Genomic DNA, 27,720 nt, shown 5'->3' on the forward strand with positions numbered 1-27,720 from the left:
ATATGAAAATATTTCTCTATCTTGTGCTTGCCACTGGGTGTGGTATGATGCTTTCAATCCCTGCAGGCCCCCCTGATGCTCCTCTGGATGTACAGCTGGAGCATGGCCCCTCCCCGGGCATTGCCCTCATCAGCTGGCTGCCAGTCACTATAGATGCTGCCGGGACCTCTAATGGAGTCCGTGTCACTGGATACACTATATATGCTGACAAGAAAAAGGCAAGAACTTGGCATATTTTGTGGGACTTTAACATTCATTTCATTGCGGTTTAATTTCAGTATATATCTGTCCGTCTATGGCTTTTTGAAAGCTGCTGTATACTTTTTAATGTCAATGTGATGTGGGGATTTAAAAAAATTACCTGTCATTCTCCTGTCCAAGGTGCTGGAGGTGTCTTCCCCAACAGCTGGCAGTGCCCTGCTTGGCCCCTCTCAGATGCAGTCCCTGTTGGCAGTTCAGGAGCTCACTGTCCGCACCACGTCCGCCCACGGGGATTCCTGCCACTCTTTGCCAGTCAATGTGCCCTCCAAGCTGGCCGCCATCATGGCAGGTCCAGCTATCACCGCCGAAGTTGTGCCACCTGGACCCTGCACCCCTACAGGTTGTGGTAACCTGCCCTCACCGCCGTCCTACGGGAACTCTGCTGCCAAAGTCTCCATGCTGCCCAGCACTATGCCATCAGACACAAACATCACTGGCCTCACAGTGGAGACTGATGCCAACCCTCCTCATGCACTCCACTCAGAAAATCTTCTTTTATCTGCGTCATATGCGAAGGCCTGGGCCAACCCCTCTTCTGCTGCTGCCTTGGCCGCGTGTGAGGCCATATTACCAGTAGCCTCCACCATTACTCCAGTGGTAATCCTCACTCTTGCATCCTCCTATATATAAAAGGCCACAACTCGTTTATTTTCCTAGAATAGAGGTTTCAAACCGTGAGGCGTGCCTCTGGCAATTTGCGTCAAATCTGAATACAGACATGATATCCAAATTTTGAGGTTCAGTGTGACTTACGTTTTTTTGTGCATATCATTATCTTCTTTCTCCATCATAAATAAATGTCCATAAATCTACTTAGAAATCATGGAAAAAGTTCTTATAACTCCAGAGCTTGCCTGAGAAGCTTCACGTTTTTAGGTTTCTGTCTGTATATCCATGGGTACAGTGCAAACTGCTACTGCTACACTGTCAGGCTTTGAAAACCTCTGTTCTAGAATAATAAAGTGACTCAAATAGTGTTGTACTGACTATCTTTCTCCTCTTCAGGTTAATGTGACCTCCCCCACCACCTCACCACCCCAACCATCTCCAGTAGCAGCAACTGCACAAGCAACAGTAACGGCAGCAGCAGCAGTGTTGGAGCAGCGCAGAGACACCAACAGCCCTGACACCATCCGTCCTTTCCCATCTATGAGAGAGTTCATCGAGGACCCCAGTGCCAAGGCCGGGATCCCTGAGCGCATCCCGACCCCACCCAAAGCCCCCATCTCAGACTTCCTTAACCCTCAGAACCTCCTCCGACCCCCCAGCACCTCCCCGCTGGAGTCAGAGGCGGAGGAAGAGCAGGAGAATACCCGCCTGGTGTCCATCGAAGAGTTCTTGAGACAGGACCAAGAGCCAGAGTACTGGAGGAAGCAGCAGGTCAGCCCTGATTTCTTAACACCACCTACTATCTGAAATAGTTTTACTCTTCACTACAAAAATGAATATGGCATGTATGTGTAGCATAGGCCGATCACTGCTGATAAACTTGTTTGAAAGGGGGAAGCGGAATATGATACATGTAATGAGCCTGATACTGTAAAAGTACAAGTTATTAATTAAATAGATGTACTCTACATATAAAGTGGCTGATGTCTTCAGGAGTCCTGAACAGTACTGTATATCCTAGACCTAATCAACCTGGGTTATATCCTGCTGACAAGTACTGAACAAAGTGTGACATAATAATTAATTTAGGTCCATCGTACTTTTATACTTGATATAGACTTGAGATATGATGATGAAGTTTTAAATTGCTTGGAAAGCCACTTGTTCAAACATCACTTTATCCTGATGGATAAAAGGTGACAATGCATAATGCAAAGTTTTTAGCATGCGTTTTTTGACATTTTGCTCATATTAAGAATGTCGAAATCATTGGTAATACATTTGCATCATATTTCAGTCAAGTGAGTTCTTACCATTGCTGTTTCTCAAAGGTTTACACATTGGACCAATGCCAGAAGAATAGGGCTGGGACAAAATATCAATACGGCAATATATCGTAGTCCTTCTTTGTGCGATACAACAATCGATACACTGGCACCAAATATCTATATTCTAATTAATAAAATAAGGCGCTCTAAATAGATTACCCTGCTCCCAGCGTCGCTACTTTGGTTTTGTACTCAAGTACAAGAATTTGCATTTTTATGTGCCTTTTATAAAGATTTTTTTTTAATATAATTTCACAGGCATTTTGTATTCATAGTTAGACCAATATCGTGATCATTATAGGATTGTCTAGCAATATATTGATTATCGCAGAATTGATGTATCCTGATGTTATCGGTATCATGAGCCATGTATCGTGTATCATATCGTGAGGTAACCTCTGATTCCCATCCCTACAGGAGGAGGCCATAGGCATGTATATCTAATACATTTAGCAACCTGCAGATTTTATTTATTTATTATACTCAGTATTCAATGGAATGGCTAATACGGATTTAAAATGTAAGATAAATCGGATATATTGTTTCAGAATCTTGACGTATTTCGTTGCAGAGTTACAGCAGAGGGCTTGTGGAGCCTCCCAGTGACTATCACGCAGACAACAGCCGTTCAGATCTGTCTGACATCCTGGAGGAGGAGGAGGAGGAGGAGGAACTTTACTCTGACCATCTCGGCGAAGCACAGGCCAGGGGCTACACAGTCAGAGCTAACAGGGTAAAGGAATGAATCCACTACATATTCTGTGGCCATACGCACCCACATTTGCACAGACACTTTGTGAGTTCTGCTTTTTGAATGAAATGTGGTTCTTTCAGTTTGTCTTGCATAGTTAAGGTGTCCTTCACTGGCCTTGTTTCTTCTGTCATGTTTCTGATCGTGCTTAATTGATATTCTTTGTTTTTTCTTCCTTTCCTTTTTTCCTTCCTTTGCACGGCCGGTTTGTTCTCTGTTTTGTCTGCACTTCCCTTATTTTCACTGAACAATATGATCCCACCTTCACCAACCCATTCTTGCTTGCTTTGACCTGGGGCCTTGTAGTCATGGAAGTTAGAGCCCCCAGACAGTGACGAGGATGTATTTGAGAGGATCCCTAAGTATCCTTCTCAGGTCCAACACCACAAGCAGCTGTTCTGCATTCCTGAGATGACAGAAGAGGAAGATAGCAGTCAAGACGAGCCTTTAACCCACCACAATCAGCCTCGGCCCAGGCCCAGCCACCATCGCCCCAGAGCCTCAGAACGCCTCCACCATGCCCCCCAGCATCACCCCAACCCTCACCCACCTGTTCCCCCTCACCATCACCACTTCAACAGGGATCCCGGATCTCTACCCAAAGAGCCTTTCCCCCGGCACGGACCCTTGCAGGTCAGGCCTAAGACGCAGCACAGGGTGCACTACGCAGACACAGTTGACACCATGAGTTATCCTGAAGAAGAGGATGTGTGTTTATATGAGGGTCCCTCCAGCAGGCGGGTCTCAGCCCGCTGTCCTCCCCAGCTGAGCCCCTACAGCAAAGATAGATCACTGCTCAGAGGGCTAGGGGACCGCCTTAGAAGGGAGGCCATGCTCAGGAGTCAGATGGCTGCTGCCACGGCAGCCAACCCCAGCCATGGTCTTATCCCACCAAGACCCTACCCAGTCAGCCAAACAGGACCAACTCTGAGGTCATCTGTTGGTCGTGAGGTAGAGATTGACGTGGAGTACGGCACAGATAACGAGGAGCCTGTGGAGTACAGTCCGGCGGAGGCGGTGGCGGAGCAGATGAGCTCTGAGTGGTGGGTGGAGGGGGCTCAAACGGAGCACAGCAGACCTCCTCTCCGCCGAGGGCTGAAGGCTGATCCCCCGGTAAACGTTGCTGCAGGACAGGTGCAATGGGTGTGTTGTCCCAGCCCCCTCGTCTTCCCTGTAGCAGTGTGGATCCAACCCTCTGGTTCCTTTAGTGGATATCACTTAACTTAGCTGCGTTTTCCATCATCACCACTGCAGTGGACAGAGGGAGGCTAGGTAGCACATTTTTGCCATATTTTGCTGTTATAAAAGCAGGCAAAGTACAGTATATTATTTAGTAATGGCTAGGTCTGCACGATTAATCTAATTGCAATCGCGATGTCACTCTGTGCGATGACATAACCACATATGTGCGAAGAATGTCTTAAGAAGCTTGTTGTTTTATTGTTCACTGTTACAGTAACTCACTTTACATCGTCTTTGCTATCTCTTCTTCCCGTCGCTTTTCCCTCACACAGCTGCTACGCTAATCTCCGACACCACTCGCAGCCCCTCTCTCTCCTTGCTCGACCAATCACTCGCTGACGTCACTCAATCAACGCACCTGCAATTCTCGCTCTCACTTACGCTACCGTCGTAACAACATCCACAAAAGATATGACCAGTCAGTCTCTGTTTAGGCAGTAGCGTGTGTCGCTTGTGGTCACGTGCGTATCAGAAGTGTAGGGGGTTTCAGAGCATGCAGACTGAAGCATGAAGAGGCTGTACAAATGATATTCTATAACTTAATCACTAGTTATTACATTACACCCATCTTAAATGTCATTGTTTATATAAACGTTATGTTTCAAAAGTTTAGTACTTGCATTTTCCTTGATAAGCAGGCAAGTAGACTCATGATGCCATTATATGGCTATCGCAGTAATGCAAATGGCAATGGCAATATTACTTCTTCTCCAAATCGTGCAGCCCTAATAATGACATGTTAGTTGAGTTGCCAAGATGTGGTCAGAAAGCAGTTGCAAAGAGTTTAAACCATCATAAGATTTTGAGTCAGCTAAAGTATAGCAGACTCTGTTCTCCCTCTGTCTGACCACACTACTTCATGTTGCATTCATATTCTCCTACACATTGGAAAACCACTCAGCTCTTGTCTTTATCTAGTCTGCCTTGTCCTGCATTAGCTTACAGTGATGTGCTTTGGTCTGTGTCTGCCAACACCACCACAATGCAAAAAAAGGAACATGTTTGTTGAAACAGTAAAATGTTGGAAACCCTGTTTTTTTTGTATTTGATGAGGTTTCAATCTCTACTGAAATAAGTAACAATTCAAATAGATTATCATTAGAAGATGCATAGATTATTGAATATTGTTTAAAAACATGAACAGCTGCATTTGCAGTTAATTTTCTCTGAACCCAGAGGTTCCCTCTCCTCCCCAGTAGTGATTGTTTTTAGTTTCTGTGTTAGATGTTTTTTCTTATTGTCTCGTTTTTTTTTCTGTATGTTGAGCAGGAGCCCAGCCAAATCCCTCCCGCTGAGGCAGGTCCATCGTGGGGAGCCCAGGGTGAACTCTCTTCTAAACCAGCATGCTCGCAGGCCAGGCAACCCAAAGGTCAGAGACTCTTTCCTCTTTTGTCTTCCTGTTTCCTCTGTCTCTTGATTTCTTTCTCTCTTCTTAACTCATATCTGCAGTGGTCTGATACAACGCTGACACACCTGTGCTTTCTGTTGGCACGTCTCCCCCTCTCTCACATGATGGTAGTCAGATTACCACCTTGTGTAGGAAGGGGGGGGGGGGGTCAAGGAGGAGGAGGAGAAGGAGAAGCTGTAGCTCGCAATGGAGAAGTGGGAGAGAGCCTGCTAAGCTGTGAACCAGCTTAACTCAAAGTGGCTTGTCATGACAGGAGGAAGTGACAGACATTAAAATAGTAACCTCGATTAGCCTGCAAAGAAACGGCCGGCGGTCCCTCTCTTTCTCTTCTTCCCTCGCTCTCTTCTTTTCTTCTCAGTTGCATTTAATAAACCTGACCTTTCTGGCACATGTGTGGGTGCACACACAGGAGCACAGGAACACGTGCACACAGATAGAGGAAGGGAGCAGGGAGAAGTTTTGTCCTATCTACTAGAAAATCAGTGAGGATGTGAAAGTGTGCAAGTTGTTTGCCCATGACTTTTGCCACAGATGGGCTGATTCTCCCTAATGAGATAGAGAATACGTCTCTTCAGCGCAGCTTAAAGTCTCACTACAGCTCTCGAAATTTGTCACTCGCTGTCGAATAGGCTGCAGTCGTAATGCTTTTAGCAACACTGGTGTCATACCTCATGTCTGCTATGCTGTAGACCGTGCCACAAGCAACATTTAAAGGCTGCTTTGCACGATCTGTGACATTGCACCTTTGATAATATTAGTATTCTTTTTAAGCCCGTGTGTTGTCAGTAAACGTCCTCAGATCTAGATTAAAGCGTGGGTCAAACACTTTTTTCCCCTGGCGCTTTTGCTTGCTGCAGATCATGAACGAGTGCACGTTTGTCAAACGGCTCACACAGCTTAGGATCAGTGCTTTAGCTCGATTACCTCTTTTAAGGACATGCCTGTGCTCACAGCAGCAATGCAGTTAGCGGGAGGTGGGGGAGGGGCCAGCTGGATATACTGTTTGCAGAGCTTATTGCAAGCTATGCATGGCTGTGTGCAGACTCAGAGTGTGTGTAGTAATAGCAGTGACAATAAATTGTATTTGAACTTCATGAAGGCAAAGCTAAGAAAAAAGAAATTGCATGAAAACAAAAACTTTTATCAAATAACGCATGAATAAATACAAGGAATTATATATTTTATTTGTTTTAGGAAACAAGCAAAACCTCTTAAACCCATAGAAATTAGGAAATACTTTTAGGAAGTAACTGATTTACTATGGAGCTTATAACATAACCAGTGCTCTCGACATTGCACTTCTCTTAACAAAAGGACACTTATGAATCAGTCAACTGAGAACAAGCATCATTTAATTATATAAATTCTGTGCTAAATACACCTGGTTGTGTGTAGCAAATTAAGTATTTTCACCGTGTGTGTGTGTGTGTGTGTGTGTGTGTGTGTGTGTGTGTGTGTGTGTGTGTGTCTGTGTGTCTGTGTGTCTGTGTGTCTGTGTGTGTCTGCAGGTACTGTTGATTCACCAAAGACCAAAGGAAACAGTGACATACGTATCTTTGTGGCCCTCTTCCCTTATGATCCTGCCACTATGTCGCCCAATCCTGACGCTGCTGAGGAAGAGTTGCCCTTCACTGAAGGACAGATCATCAAAGTATGTCCCCACACAGCTCAGACACTACTAGAAATAACCCCGACAATCATGCATGTTTTTCATTCAAAGCATCCCTCGATAAGCTCACATTAACAGGACTGCTACAGCGCAAGGGTAAATATGCACACTGTATATAATGGTCCTCTCATGAGTCATTTAGCAACGTTTTTGAATCTTTGACCTATGTTTGAAAGCCCAAAAACCATTAATTGAATATATCCGGGCTGCAACTAACGATTATTTTTCATAGTCGATTAATCTGTCGATTACTTTCTCCATCAAACGATTAGTTGTGTGGTCTATAAAATGTCAGAAAATAATGAAAAATGTCAATGGGTGTTTCCCAAAGACCAAGATGACGTCCTCAAATGTTTTGTTTTGTCCAAAACTCAAAGATATTCAGTCTACTGTCACAGAGGAGTGAAAAAAGAAGAAAATATTCACTTTTTAGGAACTGGAATCAGATAATTTTCATTTATTTATTTTCATAAAAAAATGACTTAAACCGATTAATCGATTATCAAAATAGTTGGCGATTCATTTAATAGTTGACAACTAACCAATTAATCGATTAATCTTTGCACCTCTAGAATACATATTTAAATATATTAGCCCAGCAATATTACAGGTGTGTGTTCCATTTCAATAGATGCATGTTTACACTCCTCTGCCCAGGTGTACGGAGATAAAGACGCAGATGGGTTCTACCGAGGCGAGTCTGCCGGGCGCCTGGGCTATGTTCCATGTAACATGGTGTCTGAGATCCAGGTGGAGGATGAGGAGACCCGGCAGCAGCTACTGCAGCAGGGCTTCTTGTCCACAGCGGCCTCCATGGAGAAGATAGGTAGGTCAAAATGTCTGCTGTGTGATGTGGAATGAAATAAGTACATTTGGACATCCTTTACCGTAGGTATACAAATGTTTTACTCATAATATCACCGCTGTTCATGTTTAAGTGGTAAGTGAAAATAGCAGCACAAGTGTTGCAGAATCCAGACCTTAAATATCCGTTTATTAAATATATTTTATTTCCCTAGTCTATTTTTGTCTGTGATTAATTGGAGAAAAAACAAGCGCTGTTTTCAAGATGAGAGGAGGCGATGTAGAAGCTCCCTTTGGCATTTTCACCCAGCAGGAAGCACAAAGAAAGCTCTCATCAGATCAGATTTCATTTGAACTAAATTAAAATGGACCCCAAACTTTACCCGTGGCAGCACTTTGTATGTTTTTATGGCTTCTTGTTCACTGTGTTGCTATTAAGGAAATCATAACCATCTATTCTCAGTCAATGACGTCAATGACGAATGACACGAAGACGTGTCGTGAGAAATAAATAAACCTAAGTCAAAGTGTTTGCCTGTGGCAAGTTGTAGCGAGCCACGCAGCAAAATCGAGCTAACACTTTGCTTCTGTTTCCTGCTTTCTACCCAGAGCGGTATTTGCAGATGGTTTAACCTTTTCACTTCCACTTGTTCTCACTGCCGTGTCTGCTGCTCACTGGTTGTCATTTTTTTAAATTGCTCTTCACTGGCTTTTCATTGTCTACTTTGTCTGGTCTGCTTCTCTCAACAATTGCACCTCTGTGTTTCTTTTTGGTTTCAATTTTTTTTTATGTTTTTTTTTTTTTTTGGTTTTCCTTTCTAAAACTCCATAAAGGCACTCGCACACACGCACAGCTTCCACGTCGTCCTGTTCCACCGCCGAAACCGAGACGATCCAAGAAAGGTGTGTCTCGCTGCAGATTGCGGCTTCCCACCTCCCTCCTTTAATCTCTTCTCTGGTTTGCTTCTCCTTTTTGTCTCTTTCACTGTAGCTTTGGTCTTTCAGTTGCTGCTTTTTCACTCAGCGACCAGGGGGGATTTTTTTAGGTCAGCTACTGTAGTAATGAAATCAGACAGCTTCGCAGCAGTCTGGTAAACATAGTACCACTATAAATACTCTGTACAGTAGTTTCAAATTATGTTATTAGGGCCTAGTAACACTTTTCTTTCTTAGTGCGTATATAGGCTCTTCAGGGTGACTTCATCCATCCACAGGTTAATCACAGGTTTTCTAAGATTTTTCTCAACACCTTCACAAGTGTTAAAGTACTGAGTCAGTCCTGTCAGCTTTTCATTGGATATACATGTAATACATTGCAGAGATAACAGCAGAATGTGGCAGTATGTTGCCTACTGATTGATTAAAGATAAAAGTCCAGTATTCTGCTCCCATGTCACAACTGCATTACATGATCTCCCCTAAAGTTCACTTTGTTGAAACATCCATCCCCTCTGATCACCATCTGTGACTTTGTGTGATGAAACGAGACAGACTTTGACTTCAAACAGGATTACTCTTTGGCCTTTGAGGTCTCGTATCATTCTGGGATTGCGCTCATGCTTCTTTCCCCCCATTCCTCATCTCTTCCAGTGGAGTCTGCGACACTCTGGGAGGAGAGCGTAGACTCCTCCAGCCAAGGTTCGTAGTTAGCACTTTGACTCCTCCTCTGCCTCACTCTGTTTTCACCTGCATGATCAGACGACCGTCTCAACGTCCACTGGAGGACAGCATGGGTTTACTTGCTATGTTATGCATTAACGTGCCATTGTGTGACCTTTTTCTTTAAATGGTTGGACTTTATTTTAGCTGCTGATAACACCAGGGCTCGCCTTCATTCATCCTTACTAGGGACTGTTTGATTAGTTGGGGGTATACTGAAGATGTTTACCTTTTTGAAAGAGCTTAAATAAAGAAAATAATGTTTTTTAAAACCATGGGATGAAAATAAAATGAAAAACAATAGACAGACATTTCTGAGAGTAGGGTTGTGTCTGAAATTCCATACTAACATGCTATTTAGTAGGCTAAAACAGTATTTGAGATTTTTTAGAATCTTATTATGAAACCAATAGTAGGTGAATTGCATACTATTTCCAGTGAAATATTACAGCATGCAAACACGACACTACGCCGACATAAGTATCCCACAATGCAGTGTGGTAGTAACGACAAGGTTTGAAACGGACAGCAGCCAAGGCAGCTGTGTAACGTCAACAACACTTTAATTTACATTTCTACGTATAAAACTCTGTGATTTTGTCACCTGCAACTGTTGGTGTAGTTGTTTACCTTTTTCAGTAATTTAAGCATTATTTGGCAATGCCGCTAAAGCTGAGGTCGGCAGGGGTTACCATGGTTACGCGTCTCCAACGACAAGGAGGCTCTCAGGAAGTGACATTGAAAATTACAGCATAGTGCGTCCGAAAAGATACACACTGCTGTTTATTTACACGCAAGTATGTTGAACGATGGTATACATATTGAGTATATAGTGCAGAGAATGCCATTTCAGACGCCACCTAGAATAATTAAAAGTACTAAATCTAATGTCCTCTTCATTAACCCCCAGTTCTAAATGTCAAGCAGTCCCTTCTCCTAACTCCTCTTTTCATTTCACAGTTCAAGTGGCATCATTTAATCATCGCATCATTTCAGTTGTCTTCATTTTTACAGCTCAAGCTGCTACGAGCTTTTTAATGAAAATAAAAATGCTAACTCTGACTGCTAATCTTTTTATTTCCATGTGTTTGAGTGCAGTAGTGTGACTTTTCCTCAGCTTAGCATGACGCTGAGTGAGTCGGACATGCACACACAATGACCTGCATGCTGATTGGAATTGCAGAGACTTGTTACTGCTCTAATTATCAGGATGAAAGACTACTGTGTTTGACTGACAGATCCCAGCCAGACTGCCCCTGCTGCTGCTGCTGCAGCTGTGGGAAACCCAGCCCCAGGAGCCCGCAGGATGGTTGCCATCTTTGATTATGATCCACGAGAGAGCTCCCCCAACACTGACATAGAGGTCAGACTTGCACGTGCAAATTATCTTTTTTTTCCCCCAAGACATGGCACTATATGTGTGGTTGTAGTTTTTGTTCATCATCTCTCTCGTTTTTTCTGACTCTGTTCAGGCTGAGCTGACCTTCAGTGCAGGAGACATCATACATGTGTTTGGTGACATGGACGAAGATGGCTTCTTCTACGTAAGTGTTAATAACATGACTCTAGAATCTGTGGTGGAATGAAACTAAGTACATTTACTCAAGTACTGTACTTAAAGTGTTCATATTATGCTTTTTGGCTTTTTCCCTTACCTTTATTGTGTTATATATCTTTTTTGTGCACGTTATAGGTTTACAAAGTGAAAAAGCCCAAAGTCCACCCCAAAGGGACTTACCATCTCCAACAGAAAACACTGTACACAAACTGCTCCAAACAGCTCTATTGTAGTCCAGCCTTTACTTCAGAGACAAACGTGCATCACTTTGTAACACACGTTATAATATTCGCCTAGCTGTTAGCATGGCACGCCCTCATACTCTGCAACTGACTAGCTAGCAGTACTTACTGCGCATGTGCGACTCCCAACAAAGATGGAACAGAAGTGAGATGTCTCACTCTGTAGCTAAAACAGAGAGCTCAACACACAGGGTGAAAAGAGGAGCTGCAGCAATGTGCAGTACAACAAATATATGGTGTTTTCTGAAAATTAAACCACATAAACCTATTCTGGTACAACCTCTAAATACAATTATGAATCTGAAAATGAGCATAATATGAGCACTTTAAGGTACACATTTGAGGTACTTGTACTTTACTTGAGTCTTTTCTTTTCATGCCACTTTCTACTTCTACTCCACTACATCTCAGAGAGACATATTACTACTACTATTGCATTAATCTGACAGCTTTAGTTACTAGTTACTTTACAAATTAAGATCAAATGTATTGTTGTGTAATATTAAGCATTTAGCCAGTCGGTAATGGCCGGCCTGGTCCCGAGATGGGCCGACCGACCCAATCAGAGGTTACTTAAATTGGGACGTTCAGTCAAAATCAAGCACGTCACCTTCAAACGGGATCTCTGTTTGCTGTACTGGGGGACCAGCTGCGCAGCGAGAAGCCGCTGCTGACGGGCGCAGTATTAAATTGAGACAGTTTCTTTACCGGTTAAAAACGTCTCGTTATCGTGTTAAACAATTCGCTTCTAATTCGGTACAGTTGGTTTGAACGCCTGATGCGAAGTGTAGGCCTATAGGAGTACACATGAAAACCCTGAACAAGCAGCGTCGTTCTGCTCCGTCTTTCTGCTGTGCCCCATTCACGTAGTGTTTAGTTTTACACTATGTAGGTTAAACTCTGCAATTAATCCTCGGTTCACATGTATGTATGAACTGTGGTGGTCCGTTACACTGTAGGCTATATTCAACATCACTGATTAAGTAGCCTAAGTCAATCCTACATTTTTCAACTTGGGAGCAAAACATGCTCCTTGGAGGAAAAAAAGTGACCATAAAGCCCTGTCCATGCTAATTAAACAACTGGACTTTGGGGTCAAGTGTTGTTGTATCCGGCCCATGTCCCGGATGTGAAAGCCCCCTTACTGGACTACTAAATATAATAATATACCATTATATTTTGAATTGTTACCTGCCACCAGAATTTTGTGATTTCCTTGCAATAAATATTGACATTTTTACCATAAATTTGTGCCTAAAAATGTATCAGAATGCAGAATTGAAGTCTTTTACCCTCAAAATTTCCAGGGGAGGACCCCCAGACCCCCTCCCCCCCCGCTTTATGTTTTCCCCCAAAGACCAATTCTGAGCAAGGAAAAACCCTGAAGTATAATCACAGACAGCCATAAAAAAACATTTAAATTGCAGAGTCAGAGAGTTAAAACGGATAAAAAGATGGAGAACCAGACAGACAATATGTACAGTGTCAACAGAGAGAAAAACACGGACAGTCGAACAGATAGACAGTGACAACAAAGAACAACATACTGTAGAGAACGACCGTATACAAACGGCATAAACAGGCAATATGTGTACATTTGTTATAAACGTGTGCTCTTTAAAAAGTAGTAAGCATTGTTTGCCAGTTACATTAAATGTTTAAAAATCTGTTACATAAGGTACTGCTTATATTACTTCACCATCTGAACACAAATGTAATTAGTGAACGCACGTGTCCGTGGGTGGGGCTGCATGGGTGTGGTAATGTGGGCTGGTGGCTACAGTGTCAGGGCTGAATATTTGTCCCAGTCCGCCCCTGAATGAAACTACCCAACAATATAATGGCCTACAAGTCCAGCTGAAATGATTAGACCATTAAACACTTAGTTGATTGACAGAACTGGTTTGATCATTTCCAGTTTCTAAAATGTGAGGATTTTTCTGCATTGAATACTTTTAGTGATGATACTTACTTTACAGTAACATTTTCAATTCAGTTTTACTTGGAACAGAGTATTTTTCCAGTGTGATATTAGTACTTTACTTAAGTAAAGGATCTGGATACTTCTTCCACCACTGTTTAGAATTAAGAGTGGTCTGTTTATTGCTACACTTTAGTGATAGAATGTTTCTGCACTGTACTTCCTGAAATAGTGTGGTGGCTCTTGCTTACTATGCAGTTCTTCTTGCATTTATTCCACACAAAAGAACATTGTTACACCTGCGGAAATAATAACAGTGCATACTGTGTGCAAGAGGAGTTTTAGCAGCAAACAAATCTACTTAAGATAAAACGAAATAAGACGAGACTTTATTGATCCTGACTATTTGAATGAAATAAATAAATAAAATAAGACATATACGACTATTTACAATATCTACATTACATTACAGTACTTGTATTATAATAAATAATAAATACAATATACATATTGTATAGAAAGTTAAGTAATATATATAATATATGTGCAGTATACTGTATGTAATATACACACACTATACAGTAATAATACAGTATTATGGCGTATATTTATGTATAATAGAAATTGAAAAAATACTTTGATATAGCATATGAAAATACAATGATAACAATAGTAGCAGCATATTAACAATTATTTAGCACCATCGATTTATGGTTTGGTCCATCATTAATTCCTATAGCCAAATGTAACATCTTCAATAGTCTTGTTTTGTCCGATCAACAGTCCAAAATCTGAAAAATGTCATAATGTAAGACCAAGTACATTAGCAAATTCTTACATTTAATAACCTAAGTCATATATTTGGCATTTCAGCTAGAAAAATTACCTAAATGATTAATCGATTTGATTGACTAATAAGACATGGCAGAGCGTGGACTTGCACTAGTTGAATTACAGCCTTGTTGTTAAAAAGCATCCTCATGTCTTGATGTTGTGTTCCAGGGAGACTTGAATGGACACAGCGGCTTGGTGCCCTCCAACTTCCTGCAGGCCGTACCAGAGGACGCTCCCTCTGCTCAGTCAGCACCAGAAGCCAAGAAAGAATCCCAGGTGGCTTAGCATTTCTGTCTGTCCAGCATGCATCACTGTATATGGAACTGGAGGCGACTTCCTGGCCTGCAGGCATAAATTATGTGTCATTTTGTTTTTTTTACAAATCACTGACATCAGAATGTTTTTTTTTTTTTTTTTTACTTATTATATTTGTTCATATGTTTCCAGCATCTGGTTGCTGTTATTTTCTGTTTCTTTAATTCTGCCCTGTCGCATTTCTTTTGCCCCACTGTTTCCTGCATGGCCTTTTGCAGAAGCAGAAACGAAGTGTACACTTTGAGACTTGATCGTAAGTGTTCTTAGGACTATAGAAGCTCAGTGATCACCACTAGTGTCCCCTGTTCACTCTCTGTTTATGTCCTATCCCTCCGCCTCTACCTTAGTTCTACACTGCTCATTTGCGTGGGATCCTGCACCTACCGATGGTTTTAGTTTATCAAAACACGTGTCCAAGAGTTGAGACTTCAGATCCACTGCCTACTCCTTTGTGTTTGAAATATCCTTGTGTTTCCCTTTGGTATTATCATTTTAAGCATACCTAAGTTTAAGATATTGTTTAATATATTTGGCTTGCTCACTCTAAAAGTCTTACTCTCTTCCTGAAGGGTACCTGGACGTCTTCTACAGAGCAACAACAACAACAACAACCTGGGCCCTCAACCCTAGAAGAGGCTTTGCAGCCCCAAACAGAACCTCCTGTCCCTGACCCAAAGGAGCACACAGACCTGCGACCCAAACTGACACCCACTGCAAGTCTCACGTCAGACCTGCAACCTGCTCCAGGTCCAGGTCCAGCAGCAGTGGAGGCCTGCTGCTCCCCTCCAGCCCCCCTTCCAGCAGACAGCCCGACACAGACGGACTGCTCCGTACAAGGCAAGAAGAAGAAAGGCTTTTTCTCCAAAGGCAAGAGGCTGTTCAAAAAGCTGGGATCCAGCAAGAAAGAATGAGTCAGGACATCTGACTCGGAATACTTGCATCACATTGAGGCACTTTTTTCTATCTTCACTGTTAGTCTCAGTCGGTGCGGTTAGTGGCTATCAGATCTAATAACCGATGCTTTAACCGTCACTAATTATACATTTGCCTTAGAGCACTGCTAGCAGCTGTTAAATTTAGAGTACATCAACACACCGCTTAAAGCATTGTACGAGCATGTAGAAGTGCATGTTGAAGTGTGCAAGCACACAAATATATTCTCTAAATACTACCTAACTATCTAAGCATTTGCAAATGTTCAACTCAATAGAGGCGTTAACGCTTGATATACAAACACTCCGTTGTCTCTCAATGGATCGGTTTTAACAATCTGATACAGAACGGTATTGAACAGCAGACCAGACTTCAGCCCAGCTCAGACACAGCTAATTAAATATTAGCTTTAATGTTCATGTACTGGTGCCACTTTATTTATTTGAAGCGAACGAACAGAAGCAGCAGTCCATATCTTCCTCTGTGTCACTATAAAGAATGCACTATCCATCCTGAACGGATGTATTTTAAATATCTGTCCGCTTGTCCCTCACGTGTTTCTTGTCTTTAAGAAAATGTATACAGTACTTTGTACAGAACATGTTATTTATTTGTATTACTCTTGCCCTAACCATCAGCACATTGCATGAAGTGACATCTGGGCAGGAGGTTAGTCATTTAGAGCTTTCGGAGACAGCGATGATCCACTTTGATACGTGTAGTTTAGATCAAATTAGTTATGGGGTTTGAGGTTAACAGTCAAGACTATTTATTGAAGGTAAAGAATATGAAGGGTTGCCCTTCGTGTGTGTGTGTGTGTGTGTGTGTGGGGTGGGGTGGGGCCGCGGGGGCGCATGTGTGGATGAAGCTGCCCAGTCCACTGGTGAGACTGAAAACAGATGCCTTTCTCAGACATTAACACAGGAACTCTGGATGTTTGTGACAACAGTCACAACTGGCCTAAAGGTTGCATACTACATATTTTCTGTCTGTGTGAGTATGAGAGAGAGTGTGCAAAAATGATGCTCTTTTAGCTAATATGGCTGAAACTAATATTATTAAATCATTATCCATTAATTGTTTGGCCGGTACAACATCAAGAAAGCAGATAAACGCCAATTATAGTTTTATAAAGCCTAAGGTAATGTCATAAAATGTCTTGTTTCTTCACACCAACTGTTCAAAACTCAAAGATATTAAATTTAATATAATGTAAGACAGGGGAAAAAAAGCTTATTCTCACATTTGAGAACCTAAAATCCATCAACCATTTGGTGTTTTTGCTGAAATGATTAATCGGTTATTGACATAGTTGCTAATCAGTTTTCTCTTGATTGACTAATATAGATGTTATTAAAGTCTGGCAGTCCCTCCCCCAGTCAAATCCGAGACTAATGCGCCTGATGGGACATTCTGAGCCTTAATACTGTCAAAGAAATATTGAAAAAAATCTATTGGGCAACTTGAAGTAAGTAAAATAAATAGAAATTTAGAAAAATAGAATAGAAAGAAATTGGGGCTTTAGGGGATGTAAACATGAAGTATAATGTTGCTATGGAGTCAGTGAGTTGGCTGTGGGCTACAACATGAGCCCTCATTTTAAGCCTATATTTGTTTCCATTTTGGCAAATTGGCACCATTAAAAGTATGCCGATTTATATATTAGCACTACCTGTTTGCAGTGTACACTACCCATGAATGTACAGACAACTGTCACAGGACTACTTTGATAATGAAGTAAACTTAGAAACATGATGATCCTCAGACAAAACTGAAACTATTCTAGTTTAATATTCAGATTGGAGTGAAGCAGTGTCCTCAGCGCTGGATACATTGATAGCCTACAGTTTAGGGCTACAACCCTTTTGGATTTTTTGTGATTTGACCGTAGCATGTAGGAACAAGAATTGTGTTAAAGTGAAGTTTGCAATACGTTTTTCATGTATCTTTTTATTTGCCTCCATGTTTGAGTATAATGAAGTTCAACTTGTGGTGTGTGACAGGCTAAACAGTGTCTATCAGCCCATGCAGTGTAGCGGTGATTAGTTTTTTGTATCCACACACTTGCATCATACAACTGTAGACTGTTTGGTTAAAACTAAATAATGCTACTTTAGCAATATAACGTATTGTGTACTGCAATACTAGAACAAAAATAGAACCATTCTGTATCTTCTAATGGTTTGTGATAGCTTTACTTAGATTAAAATGTAGTACAAGTATTCAGTTTTGGTGTGAGTGTATGGACCAGGCCTTAGTATTGAGCTTATTAGTCACTTACAACACATTCAGTGATCGGTCAATCCGTCTGATTGGATCTTTGATCTGCGTGACACAGGGCTGTTAGGTAACTTCTCAGGTTTATCTTGTAGTTTCTTACTAATGCTGAGCCACCTGTTGGCTCTGGCTGTCAAAAACTGCAGAACATGCCAAAATCTTAGGTGCTTTGTCTGTTACCATAGATCCGAGAGACCAAACATCGGGCAGCATGGGGGATATTCAGCAGGCTAGTCTGGGTTGAAGCGTGGAGGTTTGTTTTGAACATCACACCTGATCTCACTCACGGTGTTGATGGAGTCACACCTGATGACACAAGTTGGAGGCAATTGTTTTTTTCTTTAATGTCATGAATGTTTTAAATCGTTTATCAGTGTTACATAAAGGGAGCATGACGATGCCAAGAATAAAAGGGAGGGCGGATCGACAAAGACACTTTAGATGTGTAATAGCTGGGATAGAGGCAAGACCGAGGCTGTACTGTACGTTTTATTTATTTTTTAAAAGGGGGTTGGATGCTCAAAAGTTGCCGAAATGTACAGCGAACATTTGTACTGATCTTGTATTTGACGGCCTTTAATGCACAAGTATTCCTCTACCTGCTGTGTAGTGAGTAGACGGCTCTGCTGTTGACTGAATAGGACCTAGGCCCAAATAGGTAGTATTTTAGCTCAGTTGATCATATTTAGCCTTACAAGAAGACCTTGTTTAGTCTTAATATGTTGTTTACAGGATGTTTAATGACTGCATGCATACCAATGTTATACCCATGTTCGGCCTTATTTATGTTACTGTCATATTTATGTTTTTATAGGCGGACTTGTCTACAATATTTGAGTTGTAGATTGTCAATGCAGTGGAAAAAAGCTGTAGGAGCTGTCTATATATAATGAACATTGTTGGGACTTGTGGTATATTTTCATACAGCGCAGGAAACCATTTTCTTTTTCTTTTTTTTGGTCTTCCCTGACCTGCATTCATTGTTTGAAAAGTGGAAGATTTACCTTTTTTATATATATATATATATATATATATATATATATATATATATATATATATATATATATATATATATATATATATATATATATATATACATACATACATATTAATGTTTTTATTACCCTTTTGGAAGCTCGTCTGTAAATATGTTTTGTTAATAATGTTTTTCAGATTATTTGGGTTTTTTTTGTTTGCATGTCCAGGCATTGTCGATGGAGCAACAGTAAGTGAAGATGTAGTACACAGAGGACTCGTTGACTTTAAATTGTGATGGTTTGTTTCAATATGGATCTTTTTACAGGAATAAAGAAAGTATATTTTCACAGAAAACACTTGAGTCTGTAATGCATGTGGTGTTCCTGGGAAACAGAAGTTAACACAAGGTACTTTTTCATTTTTTTAATCTTTATTGCATATCACACAGATCATACATCATAATGTACATGATTATCTCCCTTTTTTTTCCAGGACGGTTGAAACAGATGAATTATAAAATGGAGGAAAGAGTTGCGAGCTTTGCTCAGCGCCACACACCGCCCATGTGAACTGACTGGGGCAACACTCTGGGCAATGTGTGGCTTTGTGAGACAAAGCAGCTTCCTCTTTTCTGACTTCCTGCGCGGGCTCCACGCGGGGCCTCTCCTCTCCCTGAAGCCAACAGTACACTCATCCATAAAGTAGGAAACACTACACTGTGGCGAGGAGTTTAGTAGTGCTTTCTACTTTATGGATGACTGCACTGTACATCCACTGCTTGTCTTCTGTCTTCTCCCACTTCTCTCTTCTTCTGCACCTGCTCTCGCGTCGGCAGCTGCAGGCACGCATGCACGCACACACACACACACACACACACACACACACACACACACGCGCGTGCACCAACCCCCGCCCAGACACACGCTTTTACACCAAACTGAAACCTCTCAGCTCAACGCTCAAACAGCACTCACTTTAATGTCAGACCAGAAAATGCACACTTCCGGATTTGTCTTGAGACATTTGCATGTATAGTTTTCCAGGCAGCTCGTTCAAATCTAAGTGAGGCCTGTTAGCACTTTTGTACAAGACAAAAAAAAAAAACATCCAAAAGACCCCACCCATGTGCCTCAAACTGCGCCTCAACGCAGCGTTTGAGGCAAAAGTCAGAACTAAAGCGCTTGCCAGAGGAAGCGCTATCTTGAGGAAGCCATTTTGGCTGCATGAGTAAGCTTTTCTGTCTGAGAAACAGATCACTTGGTATATTCAAAAAGTCTTGGTAAATAATTACATCCGTTTATCAGATCAGAAACAAATTGGAACGAATGCAAAGATCCGGTAGACACGTTAAACACAAATAAATAATACTACTGTACAATATATAATATATACAATCATGGTTTTTTAATCCAAATTCCAAATGGACTTCTGAATAGAGGTCACTCACACCAGAAGGGAAAGGAAATGCAGAGTTAATGAAGTAAAAGCTGTAACACTGGCTCAGCTGTCATTATCTGACCGATAAAACGCATTTTTACCACGTCGACACGAATAATTCTGGCATTTAAATAGACAACCTCGTCCATCATACTTTACCTCAACCTTCATTTTCTTTTCTCTCATTTTAAGTCAGGATTGTCCGGCAGCCTCACAGGTGTCTTCTGTCTGTCCAAGGAGTGGATGAAGAAGAAGAAGAAGGAGTCGTCTCCTTTTGAACCCTCCACAACCACGTGATGGTGTAACCACAGGAAGAGGTCTAACAGTCACAGCCGCTCTCTTTCTCTTCTTCCGTTTTAACTCCCCGCCTTCTGCAGGCGCTTTTTAAAAAAAACACTGACAGCAACTACAAAGATCACTTCTCGATCACAACTACAAACTAAATACAAATACCCTCAACATTTGAGATTTTCTTATCTTTTTTGTCTTAAGTACAAACTAGAACATCCCAGATTTCCTTTTAATAATTGAATCGTTCTTAATCAACTTCAAATCAAATCCTTTTAAGGCCAAGCCACACTTGACCACGTCTGTACGGGTGTGATGCAAGCGATGATGTCATTTACACTCATGTAGACGCTCTGTAACTTTGTGCAGTTTTGTCCACAGCACAGTGCAATGTGAAGTTGGGTAATAAGCCCATTACACACACTGTGACTGGGACCGATTTACAGTGTTATAATTCACATTAAGTTCATTTTATTAACAGATTCATAACTTGTGTGTGTTATACGTACAGTGATGTACATATAATATGAAGTAGACATGAGCATGGACATGACTTCCTGCTCAGACGACAAAGAGATGCACGGTTTGGCCACGTCAGGTACCTGCTGAGTAAAACGGTTCCTGCGAGATGATGGTGTCACTGGTAATCTGATTTACTCTTCCGAGTATATTTCTGTCAGAAGAGTTACGCGTTGGTTCTCTTTGACTGAAGCTCAGATGGCCTGAAAGCGATAGAAGCTACAGGATGAGCAGCGGCATTCGGCCTGTAAAAAAGCCTTTGTTCAGAATTAAACTACATGAACCGAGATCAGTTGTGAAACACAAATATATAATTAAAGGAAAGGTTCACATTTTTTCAAGTGTATCCTTATGCAATACTCACATGCTCATGTGTACATTGAAGGGTTACTGGTTGCTGTGATTGTATTTCCTGTATATGTGGGCATGTGAGAATAGTTTTACGACAGACTTGAATAAATATGACCCTATGCTTTAATATGAAAGTCAACTGCAGCCATTTTTTTACGGGAATTCTTTTGTTTAAAGATGACTTGTTTGCTTGTTGAGAGACATGTTCGTCACTATGATTACCGTTACCTTTCTGTTGGTTTTCAAAAGTGAAAGGGTGCAAGTTTCAGTTCCTTGTAAATGTACATTCATTCCAACTGTAGCTGTGGGGTTTGTCATAATGATAACCTGGGGAGGGGGTTCTGTACTGTACAGTAACAATGTAGATTTTTACAACCCTTAAAATCTAAATGCACCAACTTTTCTCTCTTGAGGTAAAGACTATTTGTCTGGTAGTTTGCCGTCTAATCTAGGTCACCATAAAAAAAAAACTCTCTGAAGTAGCACCAGTAGTAATGCATGGCCCCGCCTGTGTGCACTGTGACAGACTGGCTGGTTAAAAACCGTATCACACAACACTTTGGTCTGCAACTAACTCTTTTTGTATTTCAAAGAGGCGGCTCATACAGTATATACTCAAAGTGAAGTGTTAGCATGGCACAGCAGCTCTTTATCTTTGTTATTCTTCCCTTCATAGGCTTTTGAAATCAGGTCTAATAAGCCCTGTTTCAGGGTAATTATGTAACCTTTAAGAGAACCATGTTTGGGATCCATTATGTATAGTTGTAACATGGATTTAAGCATCATCATCATTTACTTTAGTAAAAGTACCAATATAACTACTGTTTGTAATAATACTCCCATCCCAATTAAAAGTCCTGCATTTAAAATCCTACTTAAGTGTCAACGTAAAGTACTTGTTTTATCACTGTAATTGATATATTGTTACATATGGCATTATTATCTTGTTAATACTGTTGCATAAATGTGTACGTAGCATTTTACTGTTGTAGCTGGTTGAGGGGGAGCTATTTTTTAATCCTTTATATAGAATTAGGTAGTTTAGTCCAGTGGATCCAAACATAAAGCTCGGTCCAAAGGGTCATAGCATAAGAAACAAAGTTCTGCTTTGGGTGGTATTTGTAAGAAGTTTAGAGGGGAAATCACTGTTTGGTAGAACATCTGATGCTTTTGTAAGAGGTCACAAGCCTAAAAGGCAATGTGTTATATTTCATAAGCGTATCATATGTTTTATTTTGTGTAACTTGAAGTAAATTGTAACTTTAGCTGTCAAGTAAATGTAGTAGAGTAAAAACGGGCAATATTTTTCCTCTGAATTGTTTTGGAATAGAAGTATAACGTAGCATAAAATGGAAATACAAGCATCTCAAAATTAAACTCGAGCACAATACTTGAGTAAAAGTGCTTAGTTTACTTTCCACCACTGGATTCAAGCTCCTGGTGTGCAGGGTTGAGATGCTTTCTCACACCGTTTTTTTTTTTTTCCCCATTGAGGATTTGAACCAACATGGGTGTGTTTAGAAAACTGTGACATGGTTAAGTCTTCTATAACTTTATTGCCATGACGTCTGTTCCTGTCTGGGAGCTCATGTAGGTTAATGGCGGAGAGAAGCGATTGGATGTCATTGTGACATCAATACTTTTGAGCGCAGTGGATGTGAATGCGTTTGTGTCCACTACACAACAAAAGGCATTAAAGAAAAGATGACACGGTTATGATAGAAAACTTAGAATAAAAGACAGGAAAGATGACGTCAGCATGGATAAACGGTTCTCAATAAGCCCCGAAACAGAAACCTACTGTATGAGGATTCTGGGTATTCATCTATTTATTCATGTTCAATCACTCTTGATGCTTCGATTACAAATAAGACCTGTCACTCACAATGAAGACTTGTTGAGAATATCCAGCATATGGTGTCTTTAAAAGCCACACATTTTTTTTTAGCCTTCAACCCTCCAAATCTCCTGACCCCTGCCCTGCATTTTACTAATCCCTGCCCTCTTCACCTTATTGAGTCATCGGCCTCCACTGAAGTGCTGCTGCTGCAGCTGCTTCATCTGGCAGACGACCACCGCGTCTGTGCATGTGCCAGTAGGGAAGTGATCCTAACTCCCCATGTCAAGGGTACACTAAAGCTGGGCCCCGATAGACCTTATCTGGGCCGGCAGCCATTTCCCCTCCCCGCCCTCCTGGGTCGTGGCTGGTGTCGACACCACCGACCGAGCCACCCAGAAGCTTATTTCCCTCCCAGACCTGCAAGCTTTCCACAGAGGCCTGAGCTGCTCTTAACCGGCTTCTGCAGAGCACCAGTGGAAAGTAGATTTACTCACGATCTGTACTTGTAGGTCAAATTTTAAGGTACTTGTACTTAACTTGAGTGTATAGCATTTATACATTTATTTGACAGCTATAGGTACTTTTCAGATTTAGAGTTGGATTTAAAAAAAGATTTAGTTTTATAAAATAGTGTCTAATTGGGGCTCCTTGCACTTTTCAGATGTCTATGAGCAGTTCCACCAAAGAGACATTTCTCTTTTAAACTTCTGACATGGTGTCATTTAACCCTCTGGAGCCCAGGCTTATTTTGATTAACTGTATATGTGTTCATATTTATTTGGTCTTTGTTTAGCACCTTTTAAACTGTCCTTATCCTCACACACATTGGCGTCCTTCTTTTCAGCACCGTCTCGGCTTTGAGTCTGTCTCTACATTTTGTCAGTTTAACAAAGAATAAAGCTCCCAGTGACCTAAAATACAAGAATGAATGAAACATTTACAAAGTTTACTGAGTTCAAGGTTGTAAAGGTTATCGTTTCACTATTATACACATTAACACAGCGGAAATATATCATATTATAATAGTCTACAACTTGTTTTGGGCATTTTTTTATTGAAAGTCAATGAATGCCTGAAAATCCCTGAAAATATTAAAAAGTTTTTCAAAGTTTAAAATAAATATATATGTTATGGTCTACACTACAGACATGAATGAGATGAAAGGCCCACATTAGCACTTACAGAGTTTTTTTCTTAACTTGTCTCTACCTGATATAACCTAAAAAAGTTATGTTACTGTAAAGATTGTAAAACATCCGTCCGTTTGTTCATCTGTTTCATCCGTCCGTGTACTGAACTGATGGACTCCAAATATAAAACTATTCAAGGCCCAAAGAGGTCAACTTACCCACCATTTCACACAAAAAAAGCAAATATTAGGAAAAAAAGTCACAAAAATAAAAACATTTGTGTAGCAGAACTTTATTTTCATCAATCAGCTCCACCTCCACCAGCTACAACAGTAAAATGCTGCTTAATCTAATAATGTCATGTATCATAATATATCGGTCACAGGGGACATTTTAGTATGTAATGCAGGACTGTCATTTGTAATGGCGCAATTTTACATAAGGAACTGAGCACTTCTTCCACCACTGACTTGCACCAAATTCAACCAACAGTCACAAACTAAGGGACTGGATGTGTTCCCTATTTTTCTCCTGCAAACACTGTGAAGCAGATGTCATCATTTGTTAAAAAAGAAGTTGAAATCTTTAAATAGGACACGCTGCTCTCTGTCCTGTAGCTGCTTTCTAGTCTGCAAGAGACAGGAAGTTTTGTCAGCCTGATGAAACACTCACACGCACCTGTGTGTGTGTGTGTGTGTGTGTGGCCTTCTGTTGATAATGTCCATCCCCCATGTTAAATACTTCCCTATCTCCACATTATCCCTGTCAGACAGAGCACAATCCAACACTGAGTTGAAGAAACCTCCGCTTGCTTTGTCCCTATTTTTTTTTAAATAGAAATCACCAAGCCGCCGAGGCACTATAAACCTTGAGTCAACACCTCATTTTCTGATCTAATACTTTCCCTTTGGCTTAAAGCCTTGACATATCCAAATAAGGGCAAAAGCCATAGTTGTGAGCACCAATGAGGCCGTGGCAGATGGGCCTGTGTGTCCCTGTGAGTGTGAACATGAAGGGCGTGCTTCTTCTCGCCTCGCTCAGATGCTGCTGGTACAACGCTCGACATGTAGAGGATAGTGCATGGGCGGAGCTGACAGCCTTCCTGATAACGCCTTCCTGTGTGGTTGTGGAAGTCTTGAAGCGCTGAGCCCAGTTCTCGGTTTTGTTTTTACTTCGCAGCTCTCGTGAAATGACTTTGCCCACATGTGTGTTTGAAGAGAAAAGAGGTTCAAATCTCACAGGGGAAAACAACTTTAGTATGGAGTTGTTCTGTTTTAAGGTCAAGCTGAGCAGTGAACTGATGCTGTTGCACTCATCTACACATGCACTCAGCTCTGCGTTGAGTTAAGAAGCCCACATGGAGGCGTACAGACGGACTTGTGGTTTATTTCTCATTTGATTATAAACTGTCTCCAACCACTGCCGGTAGATTCTCAGTGTGAAAAAAGTCTTTGTTCCGCTTGGATTGGAAAGAATGAGAAATATGTTGTACATTTGAATAATAACAGTGATATTTGGTTTGTAATTTTTTCAGAAAATGTGAGTTTTACATTTATTCAGCATAATGGCCGACTGCACCAAAGTGTATTTCATATTTTAACATAAAAGAGGCGATGTAGACCTTTGCTTTTCAAATGGAAGAGTGTTACTGGGGCTCTGTATTTAAGACATATGGCTTCTTCTTTTTTTGTACTTGTAAAATGTCTGTCTCCCAGGCAGACAACATGATGTGTATCAGAGCCGAGAATCATTTTATATGTTAATATATATATATATATATATATATATATATATATATATATATATATATATGAGTTTCAGTAGGATGAAGTCTATGGCTGCACACATGCAAGAATATTTTTATACCCACGTTTTCCTGCTCTGACTCACAGGAGTAAGGGTATTCCTGCATGCATTGGGCAAAATATGGAGAAATAATCCTGAATAGAGTATCAAACAGCCACTCACACATTTACACCTTCAGTGTATTTGTCTACCTGAGCTGCATGTCGTCTGTATCAAACAAACACAAAGACATCCAGGCTGTCCGCTAACTGTCCACAAAGCAGAACAGAACCATGTGTCCTCTCCCCACTTTCACATCGGTCCTTCATTTAGGACAACGTCCATAAAATGAATAATACACTTTATTTACACAGCACTTATAAAGTGCTTCACATGGATAAAACTGAGATGAGTAACATTTTCATTTGTTGTCAATACACATGAGGTTGGGTATTTCTTTACTATGGAAGCACTGTATTAATGTTAAAATATTATTAGCATGGTAATGCTCAATGGATACATCACACATTAATGTCTACCTAAAAGTCAACTTATGTCCATTGTGGTCCTCTTGTCCTTTATATGGCAGCAGTGAGGAAAACTGTGAACATTACTGAGACATTTTAAAGATTACGACACGAGATCATAACAATGTTTCTGCATGCTGATCTTCCTATTTAGCTTGATGAGAACATTAACACAGCAAATTATGATGAATTGATGAACGATCCATTTTAAGTGTTTTTTTTGTTTTGTTTTTATTAAAATTGTCTCTCAGGGCCACCACCATTAAGGACAAATAATTGTAATTATTTTAGAATCGTATACAATGTGGGTAACAACTTTACCTCTTTATCAGAGCTAGTTTCCTCGCACGCTGTTAGAATACACTTCTAGTGCAAACGTGGTTACAGTGTCAAGGCATGACAAATCGACACGTTCCACTCCTACACATCTTGCAGTTATGAAATAATTATTGAGAAGAGGCAAAACACTGTGTATTTCTTCAGGATATGACCCGGCCACAGTAGATTTGTATCTTTCATTGCAGAGATACATTACATAAGAAGTAATGTATCATTAAAAATAGATGCATTAAACCCCCTCTCCTGATATTTTAACATTATGTAACGTAGATGTTACTTCCTTGTTCATTACGGTAAAAACAAACAAAAAAAGGAAATGTAGGTTATGGCATATGTTGCACGCCATTCCAAGTCTTTCTCTTATCTCTCCCTCCATGACCCGTAACGTTAGAAATGATCCTGCATACGTGAAAGTGGGACAGCTTTCTTGTATATCATATTACAAAAAAAAAATGTGTAATGCTGTTTACACCTTATATTATTTTAATGAATGTAAACTCCCTGCTGGGAATAAACATGAATTCATTTTTGTGGTGGCAAAATGATCATCTGTAAGTCATAGGGCAGCTCTTTGAATTCCTTTCACAAACATCTTTATGTGCTCCATATCTTGCACTGAATGTTATGAATTTAATTTTCTGACACTATTTAGGGAGTGTGTGTTTTATAATGGGCATTATGATCGAGGACCAGGAGATAAAACCTATCTCCTTCC

The 27,720-nt window shown here is 40.8% G+C and overlaps 1 protein-coding gene across 20 annotated transcripts in view; it reads left to right on the forward strand.

Annotated features, from left to right (window-relative positions):
- Positions 1–15,741, forward strand: part of LOC116058078 (peripheral-type benzodiazepine receptor-associated protein 1) — a 71,812-nt gene extending 56,071 nt beyond the window's left edge. For 10 of the 20 annotated variants that reach the window (XM_036008730.1, XM_036008733.1, XM_036008738.1 and 7 more), the window contains 14 exons: positions 67–218; positions 382–858; positions 1,267–1,641; positions 2,770–2,931; positions 3,256–4,092; positions 5,461–5,560; positions 7,108–7,250; positions 7,926–8,094; positions 8,907–8,975; positions 9,663–9,710; positions 10,970–11,094; positions 11,204–11,275; positions 14,455–14,562; positions 15,171–15,741. In XM_036008730.1, the coding sequence (XP_035864623.1) occupies positions 67–218; positions 382–858; positions 1,267–1,641; positions 2,770–2,931; positions 3,256–4,092; positions 5,461–5,560; positions 7,108–7,250; positions 7,926–8,094; positions 8,907–8,975; positions 9,663–9,710; positions 10,970–11,094; positions 11,204–11,275; positions 14,455–14,562; positions 15,171–15,512 (3,179 nt within the window). In that variant the 3' untranslated portion in view covers positions 15,513–15,741. Of the gene's footprint in view, positions 1–66; positions 219–381; positions 859–1,266; positions 1,642–2,769; positions 2,932–3,255; positions 4,093–5,460; positions 5,561–7,107; positions 7,251–7,925; positions 8,095–8,906; positions 8,976–9,662; positions 9,711–10,969; positions 11,095–11,203; positions 11,276–14,454; positions 14,563–14,819; positions 14,855–15,170 lie in introns of all 20 variants that reach the window. The other 10 variants (XM_036008745.1, XM_031310692.2, XM_036008743.1 and 7 more) reach the window with 9 other exon arrangements.
- The last annotated feature ends 11,979 nt before the right edge of the window (positions 15,742–27,720 follow it).

Source organism: Sander lucioperca, chromosome 13 (genome assembly GCF_008315115.2).
Source record: "Sander lucioperca isolate FBNREF2018 chromosome 13, SLUC_FBN_1.2, whole genome shotgun sequence".
Lineage (NCBI taxonomy): Eukaryota > Metazoa > Chordata > Actinopteri > Perciformes > Percidae > Sander > Sander lucioperca.